The 16,933-nt window shown below is 45.8% G+C and overlaps 1 protein-coding gene across 1 annotated transcript in view; it reads right to left on the bottom strand.

Moving 5' to 3' along the window:
• PHF20 (PHD finger protein 20) overlaps positions 1-16,933 on the bottom strand; it is a 58,190-nt gene that overhangs the window by 39,835 nt on the left and 1,422 nt on the right. The window contains exons 2-8 of the mRNA XM_054392077.1: positions 12,816-12,987; positions 12,516-12,600; positions 11,764-11,843; positions 5,494-5,878; positions 5,034-5,141; positions 3,995-4,171; positions 3,074-3,247 (exon numbers count right to left, since the gene is read on the bottom strand). Of these exons, the coding sequence (XP_054248052.1) occupies positions 3,074-3,247; positions 3,995-4,171; positions 5,034-5,141; positions 5,494-5,878; positions 11,764-11,843; positions 12,516-12,600; positions 12,816-12,987 (1,181 nt within the window). The remainder of the gene's footprint in view (positions 1-3,073; positions 3,248-3,994; positions 4,172-5,033; positions 5,142-5,493; positions 5,879-11,763; positions 11,844-12,515; positions 12,601-12,815; positions 12,988-16,933) is intronic.

The following is a 16,933-nucleotide window of genomic DNA, read 5'->3' as shown; positions in this document are numbered from 1 at the left end:
AGTAAAGCTAAAAACCAGCACTGGGGACAGATGGGAGAACTTAACTGCAGCAGAAGGGGGTAATGGGGTCCAAAGATTTAGTTAAAACATATTACAAAGATGACAAAGGAAGTTCTGGGAACATCACACAACTGTCACAATGAGGCCCATGAAGCTCAGAGCACTTCCCCTCCACTGAGATGGACAAATTCTGGAGAACATGCAGGGAATGGCTTCTAACTGATCGGCTTCAAGTTAGAAGAGGAGCATAGGATCATGTAAGCTGAAGTTCAGAAACAGATGTAACAAAGACATGGGGGAAGAGGAGGGAAAGCAGACAAAACCTTCCTGTAACACGCAAAAGAAACCTATTCAGAGTAATAAAACCAGAGACTATCCCCCACATCGCACCATCACCACCACTTTCTTCTTCACAAGGAGCACAACAGAACTCCCTACCATCAGGCACTGCAGGAATCTGATGCCCAAGCCCACAGTAGGAGAGCCTATGAAGAGCCTGGATTCCCAGCCAAGGGCTCTGCAGCCAGCCCATTACACCACCTTCTAAAGGGAAGAACTTCCATCCCTACACACAGGCACAGCTTCTGCTCACAACACATCCCATGCTACTAAAATTGCTTTGTATGGAGATAGAATGTTGCTTCAGCTTTGCAGGCACGTGTTTTCCAGAGGAACCGGTTGGGTGCTCTCTCTGAGTCCAGAGTCCAGCTAATGCTGTACAGATCTAGAGCTGCTGACAGACATGCCACCTGCTATCTCTTCCATGTCCATAACTGAAACACCTCCACCGGCATTCACTTAGTCACAACAATCTGAAGTACTCAGGGTCGAACAACAGTGCCTAACTTCCACTACAGAGAGAAACCACAGCCCTTCAGCAGTCAAGTCAGCAACCCCTCTACCTTCTCACCCTGCTCTATCATAGAATCACAGAATGGTCTGGCTTGGAATGGACCTCTAAAGAGCATCCATTCCAAATGCCTCTGCAGTCAGCAGGGACATCCTCCAATAGATCAGACCAGAGCCCTATCGAGCCTCACCTTGAATATTCCAGGGACGGGGCCTCAACCACCTTCCCTGGGCAACTTGTTGCAGGGTTCCAGCAGTGTTCCTCATAGCGCAAAACCTTTTCCCTAACAGCAAACTAAATCTACTCTTCTCTCTTTTCAAACCATTGCCCCTGGTCCCGTCTCTGCAGGCCTTTGCAAACAATCCCTCTGCAGCCGTTGTGTAGTCCCCTTCAGGTACTGGCAGGTCGCTACTAGGTAACCCCAGAGCTTTCGCTTCTCCAGGCTGAACACCCCCAGCTCCCTCAGCCTGTCCTCATAACAGAGCTGCTCCAAACCCCTGATCATTTTCGTGGCCTCCTCCAGACCCACTCCATCAGCTCCATGTCTTTCCTCTGTTGAGGGTTCCAGAGCTAGACACAGCACTGCAGATGAGGTCTCACCAGAGCCGAGCACAGTGACAGACACCTCTCTGGATCTGCTGGCCGTGTCAGCCAAGGTTCAAGCTGTGACCATGCTCAGCAATGAGCTTACAGCCAAATGTCACCATGTCAAGCTTTTGAGTCCACAACAGATTTTTATTTTTTCCCCGTCCACCACCAATTCTTTGTTTGAATTGACTGCTGCTGGGACAGGAAGGTTTGGCAGCAGCACAGTGTCTTGCCTGAAAGTCTGCCATCCTGAGGCATCTTCTGCCAGTATGCTATTCAGCCAGCCAGCAGTGCATGCAACACCAAGCACTGCCCCCAAATTAAAGGTGGCCTTGCTGCAGAGGGCACTGGGCAAGCCTTGTGCCAGAGTTTCTGCAGGAGGATGCTGTGGGAGACAGTGTCAAAGGCTTTGCTAAAAGGCCAGGCAGACAATGTCCAGGCCCTTCTCTCATCCCCTAGGCAGCTAACCTTGCTGTAGATGATCAGACTGGTCAGGCAGGAACTGCCTTTCATTAAACCCCTGCTGCCTGGGCCTGATCTCCTGCTTGTCTTGTATGTGCCTCTACCTGCATCTTCACATCATCACACTTGCCTAAGACTGGAGTCACAACAGCCACCGCTCCCCTTGGATATACCAGGGTTAGAATACAGGTAGATCTACCATCAGCTGAGTTAGGAAGGAGAGTAAGATCAAAAGAGCTCCAATTATTACATAGCAAAAGACCATTTACACATCAGATATGAGCAAAGAAAAAGAGGTAAATTCCTTCCTTGCTCATCAGTAGCAAAGGGAGAGGACATCTCATTTGTCTAGTTACACAAGAGTGGGTAGAAGAGGACATGTACAAGCAGGAGGGCAAATCTGGGATAACCAAGCAGGGTGCAAGTTGGCACATACAGATTCCTCTAGCAATGCAGAGCAACTGTAAATCCCTCTAAATGTTCTGTGCCACTTAAAATTCAACTTCAACAGAGCATAAACTAGGGAATTTGTAGTTCAAGGTCCCCTGGCTAGGTGCAGACATGAGTGTTGTTAAAGTTAGGAGGCCTGCTCACAGGACAGAATTGCTTTGGCACTGCTATACCTGGGTGGGAAATCAGCATTGAAAACACCAGGAAAGTGCAGTTCTCAGGCACCAGGGAGAAGAATACAAACATTACTGAGACACACACTTGAGATGTCTGAGTCAGTTCATCACTTTGTACCAAGGCCTCCAAATAGTGCCAGGCTTAAATGTAACAGAAGCCAAACCCTAAGGCTATAAAAATGCACCCAGGATTCCCAAACACCAATGCTACCACAGACCTGCAGGTGTTAGTCCAACCCCATCCAGAATTCCAAACATTAAACGATAACCTGACAACATGCATTTGTTAACATCACCACTCACATGCTAAAACATTACACCCAGTCATTTCAAAATTAGGATTTCCACTTTTTGAGATTGCTGCCTATCTCCAAAGCACAAGATCAAACCTGAGCCCACAAACAAAAAACATGCCCATAAGCAATAAAAATATTCATGTCCCCCTGTGGTTAACATTGCAACAATGAAGGCTTTTTGTTAGTGACACACACAAGGACAAACAGATCAGCTTCCTTAAGAAATGGCAATATGAAATCAAAATCTGAACCTGTGGAAGGAGAAGGCTCTTGAGCTCTGACAGTAACAGAGGCAGACTCAGTGTCTTCAGCTTTCTCGTCCTGCAAACTGTCATCCGTGCTGAGTGCTGTGCTGTGTGCTGTGTTCCCAGGACAGCCTTCTTCACTGAAACTTTGGTCAGATTCAACAGGAACTTCTAACTGAACTAGAAAGGAGGAAAAATTTTTTGCTGAGTAAAATGGACAGGAAAGCATATTCCAGACCACTGCTCTGTGTGTATTCATCACAGTATCCATCCGTGTACACACTGATTGCTGTTGTAAACACTTCGTGTTAATATAAACACAGCTACTTGTAGCAACCCTCTAAATTTAAAACTTCTTAGAAACATACAGGCAGGTAACTCTTTATAGCCTAAAGAAGGATAGCTCTCCCCACACCATCATCAGAGCTCCCTCTGAATAGGAAAGGCAGTGAAGCACAGGGCAGGAAATGGGAGCACTATCTCCAACCGAGCCTAAGAATAAAACCTGATAGAGTTCAATGAAAGGATTGAACTGTAAGTTTAGTATTTGGGTTACTTCTTCAATCTAGACGTGTTAAAACTCTTTAATTACCTCACCTCCACAAGCATAACCTGCACCCCAGGTTACCCACAGGAAGAACAACCACATTTCCTTTAAGCTTTTACAACCTAGGGAGCTCTGCTTTTGCAAGACCAGTTATCCCTCTACTGGAAAAGCTCCCAGCATACAGAGGAAATGCCAGGGTTACTTCATGGAGAGAGAATCCAAAGCAAAGGACAATCACGGCAGCAGAGAATTGTCAGAGTACTGCTGCTGAACTAGTCTTCGTTGCAGATAGCGAGCCTGCAGGTGAAAACAAAAGGCTTGCAACAACTAGATGACTGCCATGCCACCACAAATCCAGAGTATAGCAGGAAGCTGCTTACCCTTCTCAGATTCCTTTTGGTTACATCCTGCATCTTTCAAAGGCTGAATTGCTGTTGAAGTTGTGATGTGATCTGTATTTAAGATCTCTTGGCTAATACTAGATGAGAGTCTTGAAGATCGCCTTCTGATCTGGTCTCTTTCAGGGCTATCTGAAGAATTCTTCAATTTTTCCTGAGCTGGGACAGACAGATGTAATGATATTGTCCAGCTGCAAGATTTCTAAACAGCTCACAAGCTAAAGCTCTTCCCTCCCAGTAACAGTTTGGAAACAAGTTGTTTAAGGACTGAAGTTAATAACAAAAGCCTTGCTGGTCAGACCTGCCTGTAAGAACTCCAGCCCCAGCAACAGTTATAAACAAGGCTTGTCTCAGAACTGTCTGAGATTTTTATGACGCAAGATCAGAATCTTGCTGGTGAATCATTGCTTTGAACAGCAACTACTCCACAGCCACCAGTAAAACCAGAAGTTGAGGCAATCCAGACACATGAACTACTTTGCCCCTAAGCTGGTTGAGGTATGTGCAGCATGGTCCCAAGGAAGGCAAAGAGGCTTTACATCTTCACTTCCTTGTTCATGGTACTGCTGGAGAGAAGGGATTTTTCTTTGCTCATCAACACACTCATGTTCTTCAGCATCACTACACAGCACACCAAGTAAAAGCTATCAGACTGCAGTGCCATGAATACTTACCTTGTATTAAAAGTTTCTTTGCCAAGGAATGTGGTAGATCATCTAGTAACTAGTTTCTACAACTAGAAAAAAGGCTTTTATAGCCTTCTACATATTGGAGGCAATATAATCCTCTATGGCTGTGAACAGGACTCATGGCTCCTTTATCCAAATCCAGCTTCCAGGCTTTAGGAGGGGATCCCTGCACGATGCTCTACATGAGTGGCCACTTTTAAGGAAAGGAGTCCTGCATGTCAGCTGTTTCATGTCTCACAGTTCAAGGTTAACACCACAGACGTTTCCCCAGTTAAGCTCCACTAATTTCCATGTATAAATGCTGTGAGAGCCGAGCATCAAAAAATACTCACACAAGTGTTTTTCGATCCTGGGACGCTTGGAAGGGACTTCACCTCCTTTAGGGATTTTTCGACGTCTCAACTCCAAAGTTATAGGCTGCAGAGTCTGAGAGCTTGGCTCTACACATTTAAATGGAGAACAAAAATGGACTGGATATGAAGCTGCAAAACTCTTTTATATACAAATTCCCAAGCCTTGCAAAGGAAAATACTGAACTTGCACAAATAGTTTCACCTGGCCTGTCCAAGCCTACGTAGTCCCCTGCATCCTCCTTGCAGACCTGTCTGAGAGTGTATGAAGGTTGCTGGCCTGAGCCTCATCTGGCCAAACCACGAGGCTCCAGACTCACCTCACAAGTATGCTCTCAAGCCTGAACAGAAACAAGTTACAAATGTGCAAGTTCAACCCTTGGGTCGTGACAGAGCAGGACACTGTCCCTGCTCCTGGGCTGTAGCTGGCTTAGCCCCGTACCTGTTGGGGGTGTTATTGGCGGTCTCCCACGCTTTCGTTTAGTTTCTTTTGTGTTTTCCTGTTGACTCTTCACATTGTCATTTTCAGGCTTCTTCTCAATTTCTGTATCTACTGAATATTCCATATCATTCTCTGATATATTCTCTTTGTCTTCTTTTCCATTCTTGGACAGATTCTTCTCGCAGACCTTGCCCTTTTCTGAGATGACTATCAATTTGCCTTCTTTATCAGGCTGCTTGACTTTCCTCTCAGTCTTTAATGTCTTTTCATCCTTGTCTTTCTTTGCATTACCTGTCTTCCTCCGCTCTTTAAATCTCTCCCGCTTTTCAGGAGATGATGGAATTTCATTACCTCTCTCCTTTGGCTTTGCATTCCCCACACCGTTCTAGAAGGAAGAGAAGGGCAGATGAAAACTGTGCCCCTGCCTCTGCACGCAGAAGCCCTGCAGCTCTGTCCAGCTTCCCAAAGGACAACGACAAAAACATCCTATTGCAACCCACAGGCTAAAACTTGGAGGCACCAGTGGTCAAGGACCCATGCAGCTTCAACAGGACAGCGTACCACACCCACTCCTTGACAGCTCAGTGAGGTGTTTGCTGTCCCTTCACTTCACACACAGGTTAGGTCCCTACCAGCCCACACAGGACACTGGAGAAAGAGCAGGAGTCAGGAGCACAAAAAGGGAAAAACACACAAATCACTTGGATGCAAAAACTGTTCTACTTCCACAAGAGCATCTCACTCCAGACAGGCCAGCACTGAGTTTGTCATTCCCACTGCTACTGAACCGTACTCAGTAAAGAGTTCGGTAAAGACACTGCCATCAGCAGCCTCCCCAGGAGGGAATGGGCACTGCAAAAACTGCAGTCTGAAAGCAGAACTCCACAAACTTTGTCCTTCTGCATCAGAGGACATGAAAATCCATAACAGCAATTGGCCAGCAGGCTGCTGCTGATCTCATGTTCCCATAGCTCTGTTAACACCAAACCAGGAGTGATGCCTCTCTACACAGGGGACTCTGCTACTCCATGTCCCTTGTGTTTTGTGGTCAAGACCCACATCAACACCACCAGGGACAAATGCTAACTGTGGATTTTTCCCTTTTCAATGATCCTGGCTGCAGGCTGCACCAGGACTTCTCTGCACTGCTGAACAGAAACCTCCTAACTTTGTGCCTGGATCAGTAAAAAAAAAAAAAAAAAAAAAAAAAAAAAATCGAAGATCAGTTGTGCTCCTTTCCAGTCATGGTTCTGCAAGGCACAACCAGCTGAAAGTCTGAGCGAGGACCAGAGGACAAGAAAGGACAAATGCCTCCTGGTTCTTCTTTAGATACAGAAAGTGAAGTAAATCTCAATTATACAGAACTCTGACACTGGACTCAAGACTTTCCTTGTACCTTGTACCTTGCCTCTTCCCAGCCCAACTGTCCTGTCTGCAGTTGGCTCACATCAACTTCAACCATTGCCACTTCAACCATTGCCACTTTGCAGACCACTGACACAAGAAATACTCCAGATGCAGTAATATGGTGGAGGTACAATCTGCCCCTCCTTCCATGGTATTGTTTTAACAATTCTTAGCACAGAGGGGAATGGAGAAAAAATTAAAATGAAAAAAGAAGCCAAAAAGAAAGGGATTTCATGGAGAAAGCCAAAGTGCTCAGTGAGGTTTTTTCCTCAGTCTTCACGAATAATTGCTCCAGCCACACCATCTGTGTCTTCACGGGACAATGAAGAAACAGCCACCAGAAGAGAAGACCAGGCTCAAGACCCTCTACGGAACCTGAAGGTGCACAGGTTCACGGGACAGGATGAGATGCATGCACAGGTCTGGAGGGAACTGGCAAATAAAGCAGCATCACATTTGAGAAGTAATGGCAGTGGAGTGAAGGTCCCATGGACTGTGACAGGGGAATCATCACCCCTCTTTGGGAGACCAGGGAACCACAGACAACTCAGTCCCACCTCTGTGCCCAGCAAGACCAGGAAGCCTATCCTGCTGGAAACTATGCCAGGACACATAGAAGGAAAAGGTTGGTGACAGCCAGCACAGCTTCACTAAGAGCAAATCTTGCCTGTTCCATTTGATGTGACAGAGTTACAGCACTGGTGAACAAGGGAACAGCAACTGATATCAACTACCCAGATCTGGGCAAAGCCTGTGACACTGTAGTGCACACTATCCTGGAGAGAGATGGATTTGGTGGATGGATCGCTCAGTGGCTAAAGAACTGGCTGGATGGTCACTTTCAAAGAGTTGTGGTCACCAACTCAACATCCAATGAAGACCAGCAACGAGTGGAGCTCCTCAGTGGTCGGCACTGCGATCAGCACTGTTTAACATCTTTGTTGGCAGTGGGGTCAGCAGAGTGCACTCTTAGAGCAAGTCTGCTGATAGCACCAAGGTGAGTGTCAGTCAACACAGCTGAGGGATGGGATGCCATTCAGAGGGACCTGAGAGGTTTGAGAAGTGGGTCCATGCAAGCCTCATATGGTTCAACAAGTTCATCTTGCCCCGCATCTGGGTCAGAGCAACCCCTGGTATCAACTCAGGCTGAGAAATGAAGGGATTGAGAGCAGTCCTTGGGGGTACTGGTGGGAGAAAAACTGAGCATGAGCAATGGGCACCTGCAGCCCAGAAAGCCTAAGGAAAAACTAAAGGTTTCAGTATCACAGAAACTGGACATGGTTCTAATGTCCTATGTTCCAACGCTGTGTTTTACCTGTCATTTGCTTTGTTCACTGACAACATTTCTCATCATTTTAGGCCAGTGCAGAGCACCCTGCTGAGCATCACTTAACTCTAAGGAGAGCTCAGTTACCCCAACTCCAACTGCTTGGGAGAGTTGTGCTCTGGAGCTGTGTTTCAGATCTGCTCCTGACCTGGAGAAGAGCTTGCCACAAAACCTTCTCGTTGTTGCTGCCAAGGCTGGGCAAAGAATGGCTTGAGAGCAGTCCTGAAGAGGAAGACTTGGGGACCTTGGTAGATGAGGAGCTCACCATAAGCTGGCAAAGTGCATCTGCAGCCCAGAAAGCATCCACATGCTGGGCTGCACCCTCAGCAGTGTGGCCAGCAGGACAAGGGAGGGCATTCTGCCCCTCTGTTCTGGTGAGACCCCACCTGCTATGCTGTGTCTAGCCCCAGAACTCCCAACATCAAAAGCACATGGAGCTGTTGGAGTGGGTGCAGAGGAAGCTATGAAGACGATCAGAGGGCTGGAGAACCTCTCCTACTGAGAGAGGACAGGCTGAGGGAGTTGGAATTGTTCAGCCTGGAGGAGAGAAGGCTCCAGGGAGACCTCATTGTGACCTTTCAGTACTTCAAGGGGGCCTACAGGAAAGCTGGAGAGGGCTTCTTGGTCAGGGAGTGCAGTGACAGGATGAGGGGTGACAGTTTCAAACAGAGAGGGGAGATTTAGATTGGAAGCAAGGAAGAAGCTCTTTGCTGTGAGGGTGCTGAGACACTGGAACAGGCTACCCAGAGAAGCTGCCCTGGAAGGCCAGGCTGGATGACGCCTTGAGCAACCTGGGCTGGTGTGAGGTATCCCTGCCCATGGCAAGGGGGTTGGAATGGGATGATCTTTCATTTCCTTTCCAGCCCAAAGCATTCCGTGACTCTGTGCCATTGCTGTATGTCTCATGAAAATAGCTAGGCAAACGGGAAGAAAATATTTCACCTTCTGAGGTGTCTGAGCACCACTTTTGAGAGTCATATATGTCTTCTGTAGATTCATTAGATGCCACAGCTATGGGAGGAGTTTCAGTGGAAACTCAAAAAAGAAAACCTCAAGAAACAACACCAGATATTGCTTCATCAGTTGTGCTACTCACGGCACCATTCATTTGAATCAGGTATGTGGTACTGAAACACACAAGAACCACCTTCAGCAAGGTATTCTTGAGCAGCTGGACCAGAAACAGAGTGCCTGAACTCCCTCTGGATATTACCCAACTCTCCATAGCAGCCTGTCCTTGCACAGCCTGTGCACATTGCAGGTGGTTAGCATGCTGCCATCACTCACCCAAGGACAGAACTTCGTGTTCTGCGGGAACACACACCCAGCTTACACTGCTCCCTTCAGAGAGCAGCTGCTTTGGAGGCCAGCTAAGACATGATCCATTCCACCTTCATGGCTACAGTTTCTCCTGCTGCAGAACAGAAGCAAGACACTTGCCCTCCACTGCCACCATGCTGCTACATGAGTCCTGCACCTGAATCCACACCTTAAGAACCTCAACTCACACCCAAATCTTGAGCTCTTCAGTGGCCCAATTCTGGGGCTGTGTTTGTCAGTTTTTATTTAAATTTACTTCTGTTGCAGTTAACTGAGTTCACTAGGAAAGTTGTTTGGGTTTTTGGGGTTTTTTTAATTCTTTAAGGTAATCTCCCAAGCCAGTGGTTAAATGGAGAAGAGAACATACACAAAACCCACCCAAAGCTACACAGAAACATGCCTTTCCTATGCAGAATACTTAATAGATTGATAGAATGGTTTATGTTGGAAGGGGGACCTTAAAGCTCATCCAGTTCCAACCCCCTGCCACGGGCAGGGACACCTCCCCCCAGCCCAGGTTACTCAAGGCCTCATCCAACCTGGCCTTGAACACCTCCACGGAGGGAGCATCCACAGCACAGTTTCAGTGCCTCCCCATCCTCACTCTAAAGAATTTCTTCCTCATCTCCAGTCTCAATCACTCCTCTCTCCCAGCTCAAAGCCATTGTCCCTCACCCTGTCACTCCCAGCCCTTGTCCAAAGTCCCTCCCCCCAGCTCTCCTGGAGCCCCTTCAGGTACTGGAAGGCTACTCTAAGGTCTCTCTGGACCCTTCTCTTCTCCAGCCTGAACAGCCCCAACTCCCTCAGCCTGTCCCCACAGGGGAGGCTCTCCAGCCTCTGATCATTCTCACAGCCTCCTCACCTCCTCTGTAGGACCATATTCCTTAACATCATTCAACTTCATGTATTTAGAGTTAAATCTGGCAAAAAAGTTTTACTCATGGTGATGAACGACTTTTTCAGATAGTTCCTTTGCGAGTATTTGTCACCCCTCAGTCAGGCACAGCCACTGCCATCTGAAAGCTGTCACAAGCACTTTCTGGCAAATCTGAGCCTTCCTCTTAGATGGGCAGATGCCCAAAGCAGGACAGCTCTAAGGAATGCCATGCCTCTTACCAGCAGCCACCAATTCAAGTATTGCCTGCAATAGTAACCCTTGGAATCTCTATTTAGTGCTGAAGAGATGGATTCCATTTCCTTGATCAAACTTAACTTTCCAGAAAATTAAAAGCAGAAGGTTTCCCAGGAAGGCTGTGGATGCCCCATTCCTGGAGGCTGGATGAGGCCCCTGAGCAACGTAGTGTAGTGGAAGGTGTCCCTGCCCATTACAGGGGGGTTGAAACTAGATGATCTTTAACGTCCCTTCCAACCCAAACCATTCTGTGAATCTATGAGTAAAAATACAGCCTACAGCTACCACACAAACATGTGGCCAGATCTCAAATTTAAAACTACTCCTGGAATGAAAATTATTCTGCAGCAAGTACTTCAGAAGTTTTAACCAAGTTGCACAGGCCTAGCCTGTCCTGCAAAGTGCCCACACAGGAAAAGTGAAGCATGAAGCAGCACTGTGTCCATCTCACCACCAGCAAAAACAAATTCTTCCAGGTGTTTCTGTTAGAGTGGCTCACTACTTACTGACTTGCAGCAAGAGCTGCAGACTGAACCTACAGCACGGAGCAGCTGAAGGGTCTGGAGAACAGCCAAACCACAGAAGCAGAATGAGGATTAGTGGAGAAGATCATCCTCCCAAAGTTTTGAGAGGAAAGATTGCTAGACAGCTTCCTTAAAAGCCTGAAGACAATCCAGTAGTTACTTTGGGAGAGAAGTTTCTGTCTCCTCCAGAGTTCCCACCCTTTATTTTTGAGATGCATGTATTTAAACCAATCCCAACAAGGTGAAACAACCCAAGCCTGTTTCCATCCCCTACCACCAGCTTTACACTGCACATTCTGCAGGTTAGGAGACTTCTTAGAAAATGTTTTGTTTACAGGCCTAGGACTTCTTTAGTTCTAGAGATGCATTCATCACAGCATGAACCTAAGAACTTGGCAAATTATACCATGAAGACTGATATAACCTCTTTTGCACAGCTTTGATTTCAGACGCATGTTAGCAATAGAAATGGTTTGTTCACTTCATATTTTAATTCACCACATCTAGCCACCTGAACCGTGCCTTTTAGATGACACTAGTAGCACAAACACAATACTCACCTGATCTTTGGAAAAAGCTTTGACATGAATGTTTTTGACAGTCTGAACTACACCATCATAAAATTTCACAGTGTATGTACCTAAAATTTGAAAATAAAGCAGAAAAGTTTAAAGATCAGAAGCTGCCTAACAGTTTTTTTCTAACAGCTCCAATACTCTAGATCCTTATTTAGCTCTGGGGAAAAGTTGCCTTATCTAAGAAAAGTTAGAAACTTCAACAGCAGAGGTCTTACCATAGATCAGGTAAGGGAGAAGGGCAATTTACCAAAAATAGCCACTGCAAACATAAAGGTGCACGTGGAAGCTTAGAGTTGCTCTCTTCACAAAAGCCAAACATACTTGTGGTGGAATACTCCACATACACTTTTTTTACTTGACCTTACAACATATCCTCAACCTAAAGCAAGCACAGCACGAGAACAAATCCTTCACACTTCCTTTCTGACGCTCAAAGCATTTTTGCAGCTTTACACTACCTTTCCAGTGGTTCCATGCATCGCTTGACAATAAACTTCAGAAGAAACACACTTTCCCAAACACACACTTAAAGGAATTACTGACTGGATACCCCAGCAGAAAGCTTTCATCTCGGGAAAAGGGGATACTAAGACAGAGGCAGATTAAGACACAGAATTGACAATAGAACTTTTCACAGTTGTCTTCTGTCTCTGTACTATCTCTGCACTGAAGAAAGCAAAATGATCAGAAACGTGTTCCTGCAAAGTAAGACAAAGGCAGAAGTGAGTCCTTACCATCTTTGTTAACAGCAGTAACTTTGGCTGGGTAGAAGCGACAGTCAGACCAGCAAGCCAACACCCGGTCATTGATGTGAAATCCCTGCAAGACAGCAGGTCAGAGGGTTTTCATCTGAGAGCTAATGAAACATGCAGCTTCATTAACACATCACAATGATTCCTTCTCCACTATTTTAAATAAACAACAAAAAACCTACACATCAGGCAACACAGCAACAATGAAGCATTTTAGTGGCCATGATTTGCACAAATGCACATTAAGCTGTTCCATACTCCAGTGTCCTCATTTCTACTTACTGCACAACCTTCTTCCTCATGCAATCCTTCCTTTCTTAACTGTATTTTCTCTAAGGGACGTAAGTAAGGACTGTCCCAGCAAAACCATTCATCATATCTATGGTTCCAGCGCTTGAAATGGATAAGCACTTTTCCTTCTTCATAGTCAATCTCCTCAATGTGAGCTGGGTACCTGGTCAAGAGGCAGATTAAAATGTTTCAGTTAAGAGTAAGGTGAACTGTCTCAGACAGTTATAGTACAAAACATGACACAAACGGAGCCTTCTGCACCATCAAAAGCAAAGTATCTGCAGATCTGCTTGTTCAGGTTTGCTGAGGAGCCAGGTAACTACACCTGACAATCTTTAGTTCTGCATTAGCTTGGTGGTGTTTGACCTATCACTTGTGTAAGCAACAAAGATGCTACAAAATGGCTAAGAATGAATGGCTAAGGAAGAACCCCAAAACTGAACAGGAAAGCAAACACTGGCTGCAGGAAGGGGAGATAATTAATGAGCTCTTGATCTGTGGTGGAAAAAAAATAATAAATAGAACCAGAAAGCAAGAAGGCAAACAAAGCTTCCCTAGACCTTGATTTCATATACTGACAGAGCTGAGAGCATCAGCTCCCTCTTGGCAAGAGGAACTCCTGGAGGCCAACACACTCACTGCTCTCAGAGATATCCATCAACAGGCATTACCATCCCTGTGCAACAGCAAAAGTCTAGCAGGCACACTGAGCCTGAGAGAAATTTCATATTCTTAGAGTTAAATTTCACCTGCAAAGTCCTGGATCTTTTAACTAACAATGTCTCCATGTATTAAAACGATAGGGACATGAGAGGAGTCAAATCCACTTGTTTCTGATCAGGAAGCCCTCACAAATTGTGCATTTCTTTAATTGCATTGGTAATTTTTAACTTCAGTATTTCATAATCAGAGCATAACCCACTATCCCAGCTGAAGAGAACATCAGTCACTGATGTTTTCTCCTTCATAGTGTAACAGTGCCAGGAGAAAAATGTTGACTTGTCAGTGTTTTCAGTTCTCTGTGGAAGAAAGGAAAGGCCCCAGTGAATTCTTAAAGAAAAGGATAAGGAAAAAACAAAAATCAAATCCACAAGTACTCTTCACCTGATAAATCACACTTAAAAAGACAGAACAAGTGGTAGAAAGAAATAGTAACTCAAAAAGATCAAGCCTGATGCTAACACAAAGACAAGTCAGAATTCAGATGGAAATGCAGCACGTTCTACAACCCTCCAGATGAAAAGAAAAGCTAATCACAACTGCAGCCCTTCAGCAGGTCTCAGACACACCCAGTCATGACTTGTTCAAAAAGAGCTGCACTGCAACCACAGTCCAAGGCCCTGCCACCTGCCTCAAGCTATGCATTAGCTTGGCCCAATGTTCTCCTCAAAACACAGGCAGCAAAGGCTGTGGAAAAGAAGACAATGTGAGACACTTGTGGCAGAAACATCTTTAAGTGGTTACCTAGGAAAGAAGTGACTTGTTGGTGTGACAAAATGCATCGCATATGGAGGTGACTCCAAGCACTGTGCTGCACAGGTTCCCAGGGAGGAACCTTCAGTCCTTCCACAGTTCTGTTAGTTTATCCTTGGCTACCTCAGCAACTGCCTAGCACCAGGGACAGGTAATGACAAAAGGCAGTAACCAGTGACCTACAAAATACAACAAAAGCAGGGGGAGGAATTCCCAGATCCTCTCAACAAGAGACTAGACAGAAGGACACTTTTGCCATCAGGACAGCAACAGGCCTAGGACTTGTCCAGATTCTCAGAGATCAAAAGGGAAGCTGAAGCTAACAACTGGGTCCAGGCACACAACCAGTTCTAGTGAACACACCCAACCCACCTGCTTCCTCCCACTGCGGAGAGACAAGCCCAAATGAAGGAACCTTCTCCACTAGATGAACCATCATCCCAGAGCCATGCATCATAGGCGTATCACCTGCACCTATCCCACGTCACCTTCTGAAGACTCCCTGACAGGGAAGAGTTGCTGCCTTGTCAAGAAAAGCATACCTGACAGCGAGACCAGAGTTCAGCCTGCTGAACTGCAGCTCTCAGCAAGCTTCTAGACAACCTACCACCAGATCTGAACACAGCTTCTCTTTCTGAAGCAACCAGCACCAGCAAACTTACACTCAGTGCTCTTGACTACAGCAGTAAACAGCTGTGTTAGACCTATTCAAACACTTTAACAGATCCCTTCCCTGATATCACCACCTTCCTTCCAGACACAAAACACATCACTGGCAACTATGAAATAAAGACCCAAGGTTCACAAGTTTTCAACAGCTCTGACCATCACTCCCTGCCAGTGCAAACTCTCCTTCTCCAACAATTGTATCCTAGCCCTCAAAGGGTGCAGCAAGCATGCCATGTCAGGAGGTTCAGGTCCTCAAATATCTTGACAGGAAAGGAATAATGCAGAACATCAATACAGTTGCACCAAAAAGCCTGTGAACATGCCAAGGGCTAGAGGTAACTCAAAAGAAATTTAGACTTTTTATTAAAAAAAACCCAAAACAAACAAAAACCCCACAAACCCCTCCTCAAAAAAGAAAAAAATTCAAACCAAAACAGTAAAAACACAACAAGAAGCCACCAAACTGCTGAATGATACACAAAGCCAAGGGCCAAGAGCTGAAGACCTACAAAAGAGTACAACCACCACCAGGGATGGTCCAACACATCCTCCCCAAATCACAAATCCAGCATCCTCTATGGGCCTTCAAGACTGCCAATTGATCCTGGGGAAGAAATCCCCACCCGGTACTGATTTTTTAGCTGACAATGTTGAAAACAAGCTGAAATCAGACAACCTCTTGCATTATACTGGGAGGTCACAACAAGCAGTTTTCCAGCTCAATTCAGAAGGAATGATGAACTTGTACCTTTCAAGGCCTCAGGCATGAGCTAAACAGCAAGGGAAAATCTCCACAGTGCCCAGCCTGCTGTCATTGATTTTATTAAGAACCCGAGCAACAATCAAAAGCTCAAACAGCAAAACTCAAACAGAGAAGAGTTAGCAATGACAGACACAACAGTAGCCTAAAGTTGTTACAGCACAGCAAACGGGTTTCCTACAGACACAAGTGTAAAACCATCCTGTTCTGGGAAGAGCTAAATAGCTGGAAATTCACAGTGCTCACTAAAGAAGTTCCCATCCCTCAGTCCTGAACTATCTCCCCTCCTCATCTCCTGTGTACCAAAACTGAATTGCTGCGAACTTCTATCTCAGAGAGCCAGTACCAATACTTAATCTTTGGTAAGAGCTCTAAAGATGCAAAATTCAACTTGCACTTTGGGAAGAAGCAGACAATGCAGTGACTCCTCTACTGGCATACACTAGTGCTTTTCCTCTTCAGTAGGGCTGGCACCACATCCAAACACCCTGCAAGTCCTGAATTACCATTTCAGAGAACAAGCTACTGCCATACAAGGCAGGTAAATAGGGCTCTGAGATTAAATCTATTCCTAAGAACTATTGCTATTGGAGAAGCAGTCCTCACCCAGGAACTGACCGGTATGTTTGGTACCGAGCACAGAAATCAAAGCCAGCCCTCTGATCAAATGAGAGCTTCTGCCCACATTTAAGTGCCAGCACAGTACCAAAGCACACACAGGAAAAGCTTAGACCTCTGACAGGACAGCCCTGGCAAAAAGCAGTAACAGCAAAGTTCTGTGTCCCTATAAAAGGAGCACACTGAAACCACACAGCAATCCTGTTCACATAGCAGCAGGTCAAAGGAGCAAAGGGAAAACAAGTCTGCTACCCTCTACAGCTCCACAGATGGGGAGCTGGCAGCCTGGCACCACTGATATTGCCAAGAGAAGCTAAACCTACTCCTCTTCCACATTTTGGTTCCAAACCCCAAGAATGGAAACAGATGCAGATCACTAGTCAAAGAAACATAGACTTTCTGAGAGAGGTTTCAAAGGCTTTGCAAAAGCAAAATAAACCTTCCAAAACTCAACTAATTTGTGAGATCAAAGAGTTGCAAGACACTGTGCATAAGACAGGTGACTGAAGTCTTTAAAAACCAACAAACCGGGCTTGGCCCTGGCCAAGCAGCACATTGAAAACTCAGACTGAGGCTAGGGATCTATGCA

This window comes from Indicator indicator, chromosome 24 (assembly GCF_027791375.1).
Source record: "Indicator indicator isolate 239-I01 chromosome 24, UM_Iind_1.1, whole genome shotgun sequence".
NCBI lineage: Eukaryota > Metazoa > Chordata > Aves > Piciformes > Indicatoridae > Indicator > Indicator indicator.
The sequence above is the reverse complement of the archived record's forward strand: the minus strand, read 5'-3'. Positions and strand labels throughout refer to the sequence as shown.